Raw genomic sequence first — 12,577 nt, forward strand, 5'->3', positions numbered from 1 at the left:
AGTCCTTGCTGGACATTCACAGCAAACAGGCAACTAGAGTTATCTCCCTTATTCCACAGATGACAGTTCAGTGTAACTTTGCCCACTCAAAGTAAGGCAACACAATTTTCAGTTCTTTTTTAGGTGTATTAGACAACCAAGATCTAACACCACGAGCAGAAAGTATTATAAATAAAGTTTTAATTTTTGTGTGTGTTTTTTTTGCTGATCGTTATGGATTACAAAATATTTACAAGATCAACACCTAATGTACTAACCTAAAATCTAACAACAAATAACTGCTAACATTTAAAAAAATAAGGAAGAGAATTTATGGATGTCAACTTCTTTATTGTGAGGAACACAACGTTGCGGAGTATATGCTTACTCCTTCATCAGGTGAATGTATTAACTTTATGTGTATCACTTCTAAGTTCTTTTCAAAGACCTTTCAAATAATTATTCGTCAAATGTATATTCTATTTATAGCCTGGCCACTACAGATACTCGGTAAAGAGAATAAAGCCATCGGCCTATATACAGTATACTGTATACATGGCCATCAGGAATAGACATGCATCACGTGAATAACATTAATTGACAGTTTATACACACAGATGCCTTCAACAGTGTAAAAAGACCTGTGAATATCCGGGGTAGAATAGGTCTTCAGCAACCCATGCTTGCTATAAAAGGCAACTACGCTTGTTGTAAGAGGTGACTAACGGGATCGGGTGGTCAGGCTCGCTGACTTGGTTGAAGCATGTCATCGATCCCAATTTCGTGGATCGATGCTAATGATATCAATCACTGGATTGTCTGGTCCAGACTAGATTATTTACAGACCGGCGTCATATAGCTTGAATATTGCTGAGTGTGGCGTAAAACCACAAACCAAACCAAATCTAAAATAAATATATAATAGAAAAGAGTCTCCCACCTTTGAAAAATGTGGATGAAAAGGTAATAATTAATTTCTTGTGGTGTAAACAATTCTCTTTACAGGTGATGATGGATGCTCACGTGGATGCCGTAACAATTCTTGGTGAGGCATTTGCAACAGCGCATACGTTTGACTTCAGCATGCAGAGCACCACCCACAGGATCCAGAACCTGGTCCCGGTGATGCTGAAGCACAGGCTGACCCCGCCCCCCGAGGAGACCTACTCCCTGCACAGGAAGATGTCTGGCGCCTTCCTCCTGTGCACCAAGTTGAGGTGTAAAGTCCGGTGTCGGTCTCTGTTTGATCAGATCTGGAGGGACTATAAGTTTGGTGATGTGGACAGCTTGTTGTGATAGCAGACATGAATGAGTGAGTGAGTGAGTATGGTTTTGCACCACTTTGGGCAATATTCCAGCAATATCTTGGTGGGAGACTCCAGAAATGGGCTTCACACATTGTATCGGTATTGGAAATGGAACCCAGGTTTTCTGTGTGATGAGTTAACACTTTAACCACAAGGCTACCTCACCAGCCTTCTGACTAGATATACTGTAAATCTTGAAATTAACACGAGCGTGAATTAAATGCGAAAAATGTGAGTGATCTTTGCTCGCATTAATAAACATCACATTTATATCAACAGTAAGACATTTTGGGTAGCAAAAATACCAACTTAGACTTACGCTGATGTATTCCACACCACTGTTTATTGAGCAGCACTTGTATATAAAGTATGTAAACAATGTCATTCAAACACTAATTACATCCTGTTAATTGTCACTGCTGGGTTCAAGACAAGAGTTCTACTCACTCATGTCATCACTGATCACACCTGCAAGTCCAGACAGACGCCACCCTTTGTTCTTTGCGACTGCGTCAAAGGCCGACACGAGCCAGCGCGCATGTATTATTTTTGCGGAAGTACTTTACTCAGCGATAATAAGCGGTGCTATTTGGTGTGTGATTGGATTAATGTAAGGTTGGATTAAGGTGAGGATTCTAAACCTGACTGAGGACATCTTTAGATTGAAATCCACTGATGCTTGAGAAGAGGGGGTGTCACATTCATATTGAGTCGCATTTTTGGCTAGGGTCCAGTGGTCGCATTCTTTTGGAGACACATTAATTTCACGATTTACAGTATATATATATATTGTTTGTGTTTATAAAAACCTATTTTGAGGCAAGTGTTTTCATACTGTAACGTGTTGTACTACTGTAGTGGAATCTGTCAAAATTGGACAAATCTCGGTCAGTACCCAGACAAATTTATTTTGATGATATATCAAGTTGAGTCTGGCTAGTCTTGACTGACACTGTGAGGGATGTAATACTTGCTGGAATATATTTCTAATTCAGACTGAAATATCAGCTCCACACAAATTTGTTTTAGACAGATTCCAATTTATCATGGGTCGTTGTCAATGAGTCTGTTTTAATACCATGTGATGAATCAACACTATTATTCAGTGTTCATCTGTTTAGATTGATGATTTTGATGGCATTAAATTAAAAAAAAAAATGTTTGAAATAAACAAAATAGCTCTACCCAAAGAGGATGTTGTTTGTGATTGTGAATGAAATTATTGTGAAGAGTACATCGTATTTTATAGTCTTGAATTGGTTTACCCTCAGAATATGATGCTTGTCATAATAGGCGACGACTCTGGGCGGGGTAGTCAGACTGAGTAGCTATTGATTGTGTGTCTACCCTTGTGTGGAACATTGTTCATGACGTCAACCACTGGTTTGCTGGCCCACGTGGATTATTACCGGCTGCGGTGATATGGCTGGAATAATTCTGACAACAGAGTAGCCATTGTGTTGATGTTTCTGACCCAAACTTTTGTGACCGCCTCCATGGTCCAGTGGTAGTGTGTCCTCCCTGAGGGATGAAAGGTCATGGGTTAGATCCTCGTCCGTGTCAGACCAAAACACATTAAAAGATGGTGCTTGTTGTTACCCTGTCTGGCACTTGGCATTAAGGGGCTAAAACAAGGAATGGTCGGCTCGGAGTCAGTATACTGTGTCTGAGTGAGGTATTCATGTTAAACTGCATTAGTCTGGACTAGTACAAGCAGACACACGCGCATGTGCATGCATGTGCTGTATAAGTGCAATAATCTTGAATGTGACGTTATACCACATTTCACCTCACCTCACCTCACCTAATTTGGTTGATGTACAGTTCATTTCTTCAACTGGTAGCTATGTCAGATCGTGGTCTGTTCACAGTGGATTTGTGATGTTGTGGGTGTTTTTTTGTTCCTATGTTGTGTGTATGACAGGATGACTCAGCTTGTATGGCACATTAGCCTTGCAAATTATGAAGGATAGCTGTATGTGGCCAGAAGCTGACGCTGCAATACTTCTATCATGTCAACACCTATTGTAGGGTAGTGATTTGCCCAAGTTAGCAGCTGAATTCTTGAGCAGAAGTGATGTTTATAATGGCTGACTTTATCGATGGCATTTTGATGGTTGCAATATCAATTCAATTGTTAAATTTGTTTTTTGTTTGTTTGTTGTTTAACACCACACTCAGCAATATTCAAGCTATATGACGGCGGTCTGTAAAATAATCAAATCTGGACCAGACAATCCAGTGATTAATGTCATGAGCATCAATCCATGCAATTGAGATCAATGACATGCTTTAACCAAGTCAGCGAGTCTGACCACCTGATCCCGTTAGTCGCCTCTTACGACAAGCATAGTCACCTTTTACGGCAAGCATGGGTTGCTGAAGACCTATTCTACCCCCGGATATTCACGGGTCCAAATACAATTGCTATACTGTTGCAATACTGGTATAAGTATTGCAATACACCATGATGCAAAGCCAAACAGGCCCACCGAGTACTGGGTCAACAGATTGCTTTGGAATTGTACCAGAGGGAGGTACCTGATTATTGTCTCATTAAGTTGAGTGAAGAATGGGAGAGTCTTGAAAAATTTAATTGTATTTTTGTTTATTAGAATAACATTTTACAATGTTTTGGGGATGTGGGTGGGTGAGTCCTGTAGCAAGGATTAGTAATTTTGTCTTTTCAGAATAACAATATTATACAATGTAACTAATTTATTGCATGGTGCAAAGAATCATGGCTTCATCTAAATATGAATGTTTGCAAACTTATATTTCTTGAAAGGGCATTGTAATTGCTGGCAAATACCTGACTTCAGGTGTATGTACGTGTACATTGTGTAGGTAAACCCTGTATCACACAATAAATAGCTCTGGCTGATGATCAAATTATCTTTCTTTCATGTGTTTGCATTTGTGGGAGGAATTGATTCCCATGCTCAATTGTTATTGAAAGAGCTGATTACAGTTGGGATTTGGTGGTTCCAATGTGTGACCACCTGTGTGTCGTACTGCTAATATGTCCTGGATTGTTGTTCACGAATTCTTGGGTCTGCAATGCGTGGAGACTCTACTGGCTATTTGCGTGCTGGAAACTGACAGAAGTCAGCCTGCATTGGCCAGTATGGTCAATGTTTCACAGTCTGTGATTGGCAACAAACTCAAGTTGTTGATGACCAACCCTGTAAAGGGCGTTCCAGTTCAACGACAAGAGTACAAGATCGAATGATCTGAAACCAGGCTTTACGAAATTGAGCTCAAATGGTGAATCAAACTGCTGCAAATTTTCACAAGGCTACTGGATAACCAGTTGTGGGTAAGACGATATATAGCGATATATATCCACATATATCGATATATAGCCACATGTGCCACCCCTTACAGATCAGGGGCGGCCAGGTAGCCTAGTGGTTTAAGCGTTCGCTTGTCACACCGAAGACCTGTTTTCGTTTCCCAACATGGGTACAATGTGTGAAGCCCATTTCTGGTGTCCCCCACCGTGATATTGCTGGAATATTGCTAAAAGCGGCGTATAACCATACTCACTCACTCTCTCACCTTACAGATCATCATATTGCCAACAGACGTCAATGATGGACACAACGTCGAAACAGGGGGTCATCGTCGCTGGTCATGTGTCATGTTTTCAGATGAGTCCCGATGCACATTGCACTCCCTTTATAGGCTTCATGACAAATTTGGCCGTGTATCGGTTATGTTGTGGGGTGGCAACAATATGACTGAGCGAACCCCACACCATTCTGTGCAAGGAAAGGTACAGTAGTATCGGGACAACATACTGACACCCTTTGTTGTCCCGTTTGCAAGGCGTGTTTGTCGACGCTTTTCAGGACGACAGTGCCCGTGCTCACTGTGCACGAAGCGTCAATGCTCCCCTGCATCAGCACAACTGCCATGGCCAGCAATAAGCCCAGACCTTTCCTCCACTGAGCACGCCTGGGACACGAGAGGGAGACGTGCTTGTATGAAGGGGTGTCTTAAAGAATTGGGTGGTCACTGGACTTCGTTGATTTTGCATGTACTATTAATACAAACAGCTACGACGCAGCTATTCTATTCTTTAAAAAAGTGGGGGATATTCTGAAATAACATTTCTAAACTTGTAAGAGATCTTAGTTTCTAGAAATAGTTTTATGATGATAATGAGCGAATTGGGATTGAAGTATGACAGTAGATTTTATGACCACCAGCGATCTTGAAGGGCGATATATGTTTTTGGATCAGTAGTGCGTAATACGTCACGATTTGTCAAACATTCATTCACTCGACGACGCATACAGCAAATTAGTCTCCCAATGGCGATTTGAGGGAGTCTGAACTACTCCTCTTGCAGCGTGGTCGGCTGCCCATGACGTTGACGCAAACGTAGGTTACTGGGGATCAATTCTGTTTCAGTATCATGTTCTTTACTCTGCACTAGGTCTTCAGCAACCCATGCTTGCCGTAAAATGCGACTATGCTTGGCGTAAGAGGCGATTAATCGGATTGGGTGGTCACGCTCGCTGACTTGGTTGATGCATGTCATCGATCCCAATGGCGTTGATCGATGCTCATTTTGTCAACCACTGGATTGTCTGGTCCAGGCTCGATTATTTACAGACTGCCATCATATAGCTGGAGTATTGCTGATTATCCAGTGTATAGTCTCCATTCTGTTATAATAAATACGCTGGACCCATTCGATAACACAGCTTTGTATTAAACTCTATTCGAATGACGACGCCCAAAATAGTCAAATCGCCCACAAGCGAGACAAATGTGAGGATATGGAGATGGTGACGTCACTTGTGGTGTAATAAGAGTGATTTCGATTGGTTGTTGATTTCATTAGCGATAGAAATTCTGTGGTAAGTAAGTGATAAAGACAATGGATCCGGGTAGAGAATAGGTCTCAGCAACCCCTGCTTGCCGTAAAAGGTGACTATGCTTGCCGTAAGAGGCGGCGGCTAACGGGATTGGGTGGTCAGGCTCGCTGACTTGGTTGGTGCATGTCATCGTATCCCAGTTGCGTGGATCGATGCTCATTACATCGACTGGTCCAGACATGATTATTTACAGACCGCCGCCATATAGCTGGAATATTGCAGAGTGCGGCGTTGAACAACAAACAAACAAACAAACATGAAATTATTGTTCAGATGTGTCATTGGGTATGAACACTAACTGATCAGTGTAGATCTATTTGTCGTCCACTTTATAAATGAACATAGTTTTACGCTGTTCAGCAATATTCCAGCACTATCACCCAATCTCACCGCTAAACAAAGATCTGAAGACATCCCATTAGGGGTCACGTCAGACAGACCTTTCACCCGACTAATCACTGCGTCGCTTACCAGATTATGAAAGTGACAGTCAGAATGTGATTTCTAATCATACAACCTCGAAAACTTTAACATGGGGTATACCGAACGATAGTTACGGGTTTAACGACTGATTCCTTACAATCTAGACCATCTATTAGCCATTCCAGAATGTTTTTTTGTTCAGGTTTCAAATTTTTAATCGGAATTTGTCAAAATATGTTTCGAAGCGAAGTCGCCAATTTGAAATTAGTGCCGTAAAGCACGAGAAAGCTGCCTTCTGATTGGTCATTCCATTGGTCGGTCAAAGTTCGCGCAAGATCGGTCCGACGTGACCCGTAATGGGATGTCCTCAGATCTTTGTTCAGCGGTAGCGAGAACTAAGATCTGATTTTAATGAGATTGCACTATCACCGGGGATGTATGGCTTTCGTGATAAACATAATATGAACAGACCCCCGTTTATTACTTTGTACACCTTTAATACAGAAAACGGTACAAACTACGATGAGTAAACATGTGAAATAGAAAAATAGGGAATGTTTACTGGGGGCACTCTGGTGGTGGGATGAAACGGCTGGGGTCGTGAATGCCGATTGTGATGTCATAGAAGCTGAAACAGAAGAGAATATTCACTAATTTGATTCAAAAAGTAATATTTGAAAAATAAAATCACACTATATTGGAGTGACATCCGGAACATGTCCTCTCCACGCATAGTAAAACTGCTGAAAGCAAAGTGGCGTTTGTTTTTTCACACGCGATCTTACTGTTAATCTGTAGGTGAACCACTTACAAGTGAGTATAATTCAACTAGATCAGCTGCATAATAGGTATGAAGCAAGTGTGGACGTTCGGGGGGATGTTTTATAGAAAACAGTTTTATTTGAATCTAGTTGGGGACAAGTGATACTTGTACGAATATTTGCCCCCCTTGTCAAAAAAAAGTTAAACTACGGCCTTGACGTTAATGCAGAAAACTTTCATTTGATCGTTTTTAACATGTACTGTATCAGTGCTAACTATCCATGCGTCTTGAATCGCGATGAAATGTGTCGTTGTACATCCCTTATGTATACCGTGTTTTCTAATATAAGCGTGCCTATTAATTTCAGGAAGCTCACAGATACGACGTTTATTGGATTCCCGCGCCTATTTATTATTTTCAGTTACACACAAATCTGATTAAAACAGATTCTACTGTATCACGAGACCATTGTTATGGCTTCTGTTTTAAAACCATGTGATGGGTCAGCACCAGTATTTTACTTTGTTTGTTCTGACAGTAGATTAAAACTTGTATGATATAAGTTTGAAATTAAAACATTAGTTCCACCGAAATCAAATACACTAGAACTGCTAGACCAAGCGATAAAAAAAGATGCCATGCACTTATTTTGATTAGGTGGGGTGCACACGCTTATTAGAGGAAATACGAAACACGTCAATATGCACGTGGCCACGTACGTGCTACGGACAACGCCAGTTCTGTTGCTGAAGAAGTCCATCTCGATGGGGAAGCAGTCGGGGCTTGTCACGACAAAGGCGTAGGGATCTGGAAATAATGGATAACTGATTATCTCAAACCTCACTTTCTGTTTTGCGGTGCCTTTAACACTGTATTACTGGGTAGAGTAGGCCCCAAGCTCTGCTTGTGGTTGGATGCGTCAGAATTTGATTTGGTAGTCCGGGGCCCGTTTAAGAAAGCGATCGTAGTGCTACGATCGTCGCAAGTCTATCGTAAACTATGCGAGATTTCGAATTAGTTGATTGCGTGTTATCGTACTCTGATGCTCATAATATCAGTCACTGGTTTATCTGACCAAGGCTCGTTTTGGTGCGCAGACTTGCGTCCCCCAGTCATGGCAGGATCCGCTGATCACGGTTTCAAATCCCGGATTCGTCAGCACCACATCCGGGATATAACTGATCTACTGCTGACAGCAGCGGTAAACATGGGAGGAAAGACGGTAGTACCACTTCGGTGACATTCAAGGGTATAGGTATGTTGCCAACACACATGGTTCATAATCAGTCGGAACCGAGAATATTTGAGCATATGAACCGACACTATTTCAGTTAAATCACGGCGTGTCAGCTTGATGTTGGAGGAAAGATCTTTGGTGAAACCCACGATCACTTATGTTGTCGATTAACCTACAAACACAATCAGGGCGCATTTGAGATTCGAACTCGCGACCATCTGCACAGCGTATTGCAGCGCCTTAGATGACTGGGCCGCCAGTGCAGCCGTATGGACATGGAAACAATACATTGTTTTCATGAATAGGAAACACTACTTACTTGACTCGAACTCTCCCTCAAAGAGGACAGCTGTGACATGCTCGTCAGGGCGCCCGGAAGCGCCAACGCTGCCTTCACCACGGAAACGCGCATCTGCGGGTACGCCGAAGGGGATGAAGGGACGGGTCAGATCGCTGACGGTGCAGTTCTTGGTTCTATAGTTGTAACGGTACTCCTTGCCCTGAAATAGCCATGTTGGATGATTATTTACCAATGGGTGGTTACAATTTTCAACACGTATCATTTCAAACCAAGATATAATATTAATGAATAAATCTAACAAAACAAAATCAGATATTTTAATTTAATATTTTTTTATGTCAGAGAATTGGCTTCACCCACGACTGTACCCGGAAACACACCCACTGTCCCTACTGTACCTGTCTTTTTTTAATATTATACAATTATACTACTCAAAAGAAGTTAAGGATCACCCGATTCTTTCATATTGGTAAAGTTAATCTGTCATGGCATGAGAGATTAACTATTGTAATTTGAAAGAATCAGGTGATCCTTAACTTCTTTTGAGTAGTATATATATTGCTATTTACCCGCTCCGCTTTAATAACCGCATGATCTGGTCGCTGTATTAATGTGTCGGATAGTAAAAGGCGTGGCTTCACCATACAGCGACAAGTGGATGTCGGATGGCAAAGCAGAGCAGTAAAAACGCTACGATTTCGAAGCTTACAATATACCAGGAGAAAAAAACGTTAATTAACATCTATCATGATATCGTTAAGGGTAAATTCGTGGGGATTCAGGGAAAGAATATAGGTCCCCAGCAACATGTGCTTGTCGTAAGAGGCGAGTAAATAGATCAGTCTCGGTGACTCGTTTCACAATTAAGCGGGTCGATGCTCATGGTGTCAACTGGATTGTTTCATCCAGATTCGAATATTTTCAAGTATAACTTTTCATATAACTTGAAAGTTGCTGAGTTGCTGAGTGGAAGCATCAGAAGGTCAGGGTCAGTGTGGATGTTGCAAGATTTCACTTACAATGTTGTGGAGGTAAAGGACGTCGAAGTAGTCGGTGGTGGAGCCGATGTCAATCTCCTCAGACTCCCTCACCCTCCTGTTGTCCTCGTCGTAGCTGAAGTGGGCGAAGACGGCAATGCCACGTGATCGGTCGATCTGATGACGTGGAACACAGCATTTGAAGACAAATACGCAAGAAATGTGACGATAAATATACACGAAATGAAAGTTTGAGCAGCGCTTGTTTTAATAATGGTGATAAAATACTAGCGTACTGAATGACACGGCGGGGTAGCACTATCAAGTGGCATCAGTCCGGACTAGTACAAGCAGCCACACACAGAGACACACACACACACATGCATGCATGCATGCACGTCGCTTTAAAAATGCAGTAATCCTGGACGCGACGTTAAACCCGATTTCACCATACCTCACAAGTACCGACGAACGATAGTGAAGAGAAGCAATTAATAGTCACATAACTGCATGGAATAGTAAAAACACATATCATTAGTATTACATAATCGATTTCTGTTCCTGCAGAAGGAGTGGGTCATTTTGTTAACAAAAACAAATACGTTTCGGCAGAAAATTAATGCAGGACACGATTTTACTAATGATTATATTTTAGAAAAGTATAGTAAGCGTAACTTCCTCCTATATAATATACGCAAAGTATCCTTTAGTATCGATGCATCACCTAAAGATAATGTGTTTACAGATTTGTAAATGAGTGAGTGAGTGAGTGAGTTTGGTTTTACGCCGCTTTTAGCAATATTCCAGCAATATCACGGCGGGGGACACCAGAAATGGGCTTCACACATTGTACCCATGTCGGGAATCGAACCCGAGTCTTCGGCGTGACGAGCGAATGCTTTAACCACTAGGCTACCCGATTTTGAAATGATCGTTTCATTTATCATGATATACAATTATGACGATATGAACATAATCTGCAGAGCAAAAGAAAGCATACACATGGATTTAACAGAATAAATAAATTACAAATGTTATCAAAACCTTACAAGGCTGAAAAAACAGTCGCCGAAACACTCCCAGGTTAAGTTTTAAAACACAACTATGATACCCGCATCAAATACATCACCATCGAATAACCATTTCTTGTTTGTTTCTTTTTAGCCACCATCAAACATGGGTGCATGCTTTCTTTTGCACGGCAGTATGACCATGGCAGTATGACTGTATGACTATAGGAACATATGACAGTATGACAATATGACTATATAAACAACACTTACACGGGCAAGTCTGCCTTCAAACTGTCGGGGGCTTTCTGAAAACAAAGTAAGATGCAGGCATATAATATCTATAAAGTTTTACACGAAAAAAATAACATTACCTTCTGTTACAGCAAGCAAGAAACAACATGGTGACAGTATTAATCCAGTATACAGTAAACTACGGTTATAACGAACTCCAAGGCCCCACAAATCTTTGTTCGTTATAACCGTATTTCGTTTTAAGCATATATACAGCAAATGGCCGGGGCAAAAAAAACAACCAGTTCGTTATATCCGCCAGCTCGTTATAAGAGTGTTCGTTATAAACGTAGTTTACTGTAATTTTTTGGTTCCGAGTTAATATACTTTTAGTTCACGCTATAAACAGCCATGCAAGTATACAGGTTATTACTAACGACACGTGTACATTATTCAGGTAGCATTTAAACAATTATTTAAAAGAAATTTGCTTCGCACCATGAACCTATTTCTACCTTTGAATAAAATTTTACAAAATAAATTATTTATAATTAAATTGATGACTTAACAAAGTACGTGATATTGTCTTTTAAGTATGGAACATTTTGTTAACAAAGGCATTTTTAATCATGACCTGGTACTGCATGATATATTTGGAACAGAATCTTCAGATTTGAATGGAATATTGAAAACAAAGTGTGAATATAGAACTCACGGCATGGTCTAGGCTCTTGTGCCAGTACGGCCGCAGCCGAGAGAGCGAGAAGTAAAACTAGCATCGTGACGACTGGTTATGGTTCGCAGTGAGTGTGGGTCAGCCGTCTGTCGGCTTTTCAATAATTGTCTTATCTTTTCTTATCAGGGGCCTATAAATTCTCGCGCGCAGTCCCTCTGTCACAGAATGACTCAGGCCTCTTTGTTTGCAGGTCGGATATTTAAACTAAACTCTTTGAAATAAAGTGTGTTTTTTTATAAATACATTACATACATTCACCCTACCTGAAACGATAAACACATTGATGTGTTTGGGAGAAAAGGTCACCCCTATATTTGACTATGGCTTTTATTTAGTATATCTTTTCCTCACAGTCTGTAACCAGAATCGACTTATATTTTTTAAGACTAAACTGCTAGGCAAAAGAAAGCTTAAGCATACATTCATGTTTGAAATGAAACAGGCAAAAATGGTTATTCGATGGTGATATATGATACCCGTATCGAGCATTTAAAAGGTTTCCATTTCCAGGTGATAATCCTTCATCCGCCATTCGAAAGTCCCCATTGTGTCAGGATGGGGATGTTCATTATGGACGGCCCTGTACTACACTCTCGGGAAAGAGAAAGTATACACCTATGTTTGATGGTGGTTAAAAATGAAACAAACAAGAAATGGTTTTATCGATGGTGATGTAACGAGCAGAGGGAAGCAGACATCTTCATGATCAGCTTGATTTGGT

The 12,577-nt window shown here is 41.0% G+C and overlaps 2 protein-coding genes across 2 annotated transcripts in view; one reads left to right on the top strand and one right to left on the bottom strand.

The window, feature by feature from the left end:
- The window catches only part of LOC124116150 (atypical kinase COQ8B, mitochondrial-like), a 47,219-nt gene extending 44,762 nt beyond the window's left edge, over positions 1 to 2,457 (top strand). Inside the window, exon 14 of the mRNA XM_048403084.1 lies at positions 985 to 2,457. Within this exon, the coding sequence (XP_048259041.1) occupies positions 985 to 1,275 (291 nt within the window). The 3' untranslated portion in view covers positions 1,276 to 2,457. The remainder of the gene's footprint in view (positions 1 to 984) is intronic.
- Positions 2,458 to 7,060: 4,603 nt separating this feature from the next.
- Positions 7,061 to 11,990, bottom strand: LOC124116149 (mammalian ependymin-related protein 1-like). Its single transcript, XM_046477373.2, has 6 exons — positions 11,836 to 11,990; positions 11,160 to 11,194; positions 9,919 to 10,053; positions 8,918 to 9,098; positions 8,081 to 8,168; positions 7,061 to 7,226 (listed from the first exon to the last, which is right to left on the bottom strand). Exons 1-6 carry the CDS (start codon positions 11,897 to 11,899, stop codon positions 7,157 to 7,159), a joined length of 573 nt encoding a protein of 190 aa, XP_046333329.1. The 5' UTR covers positions 11,900 to 11,990; the 3' UTR covers positions 7,061 to 7,156.
- Between the last annotated feature and the right edge of the window lie 587 nt (positions 11,991 to 12,577).

This window comes from Haliotis rufescens, unplaced genomic scaffold, assembly GCF_023055435.1.
Source record: "Haliotis rufescens isolate VD_foot unplaced genomic scaffold, xgHalRufe1.0.p SCAF_3, whole genome shotgun sequence".
Taxonomy (NCBI): domain Eukaryota; kingdom Metazoa; phylum Mollusca; class Gastropoda; order Lepetellida; family Haliotidae; genus Haliotis; species Haliotis rufescens.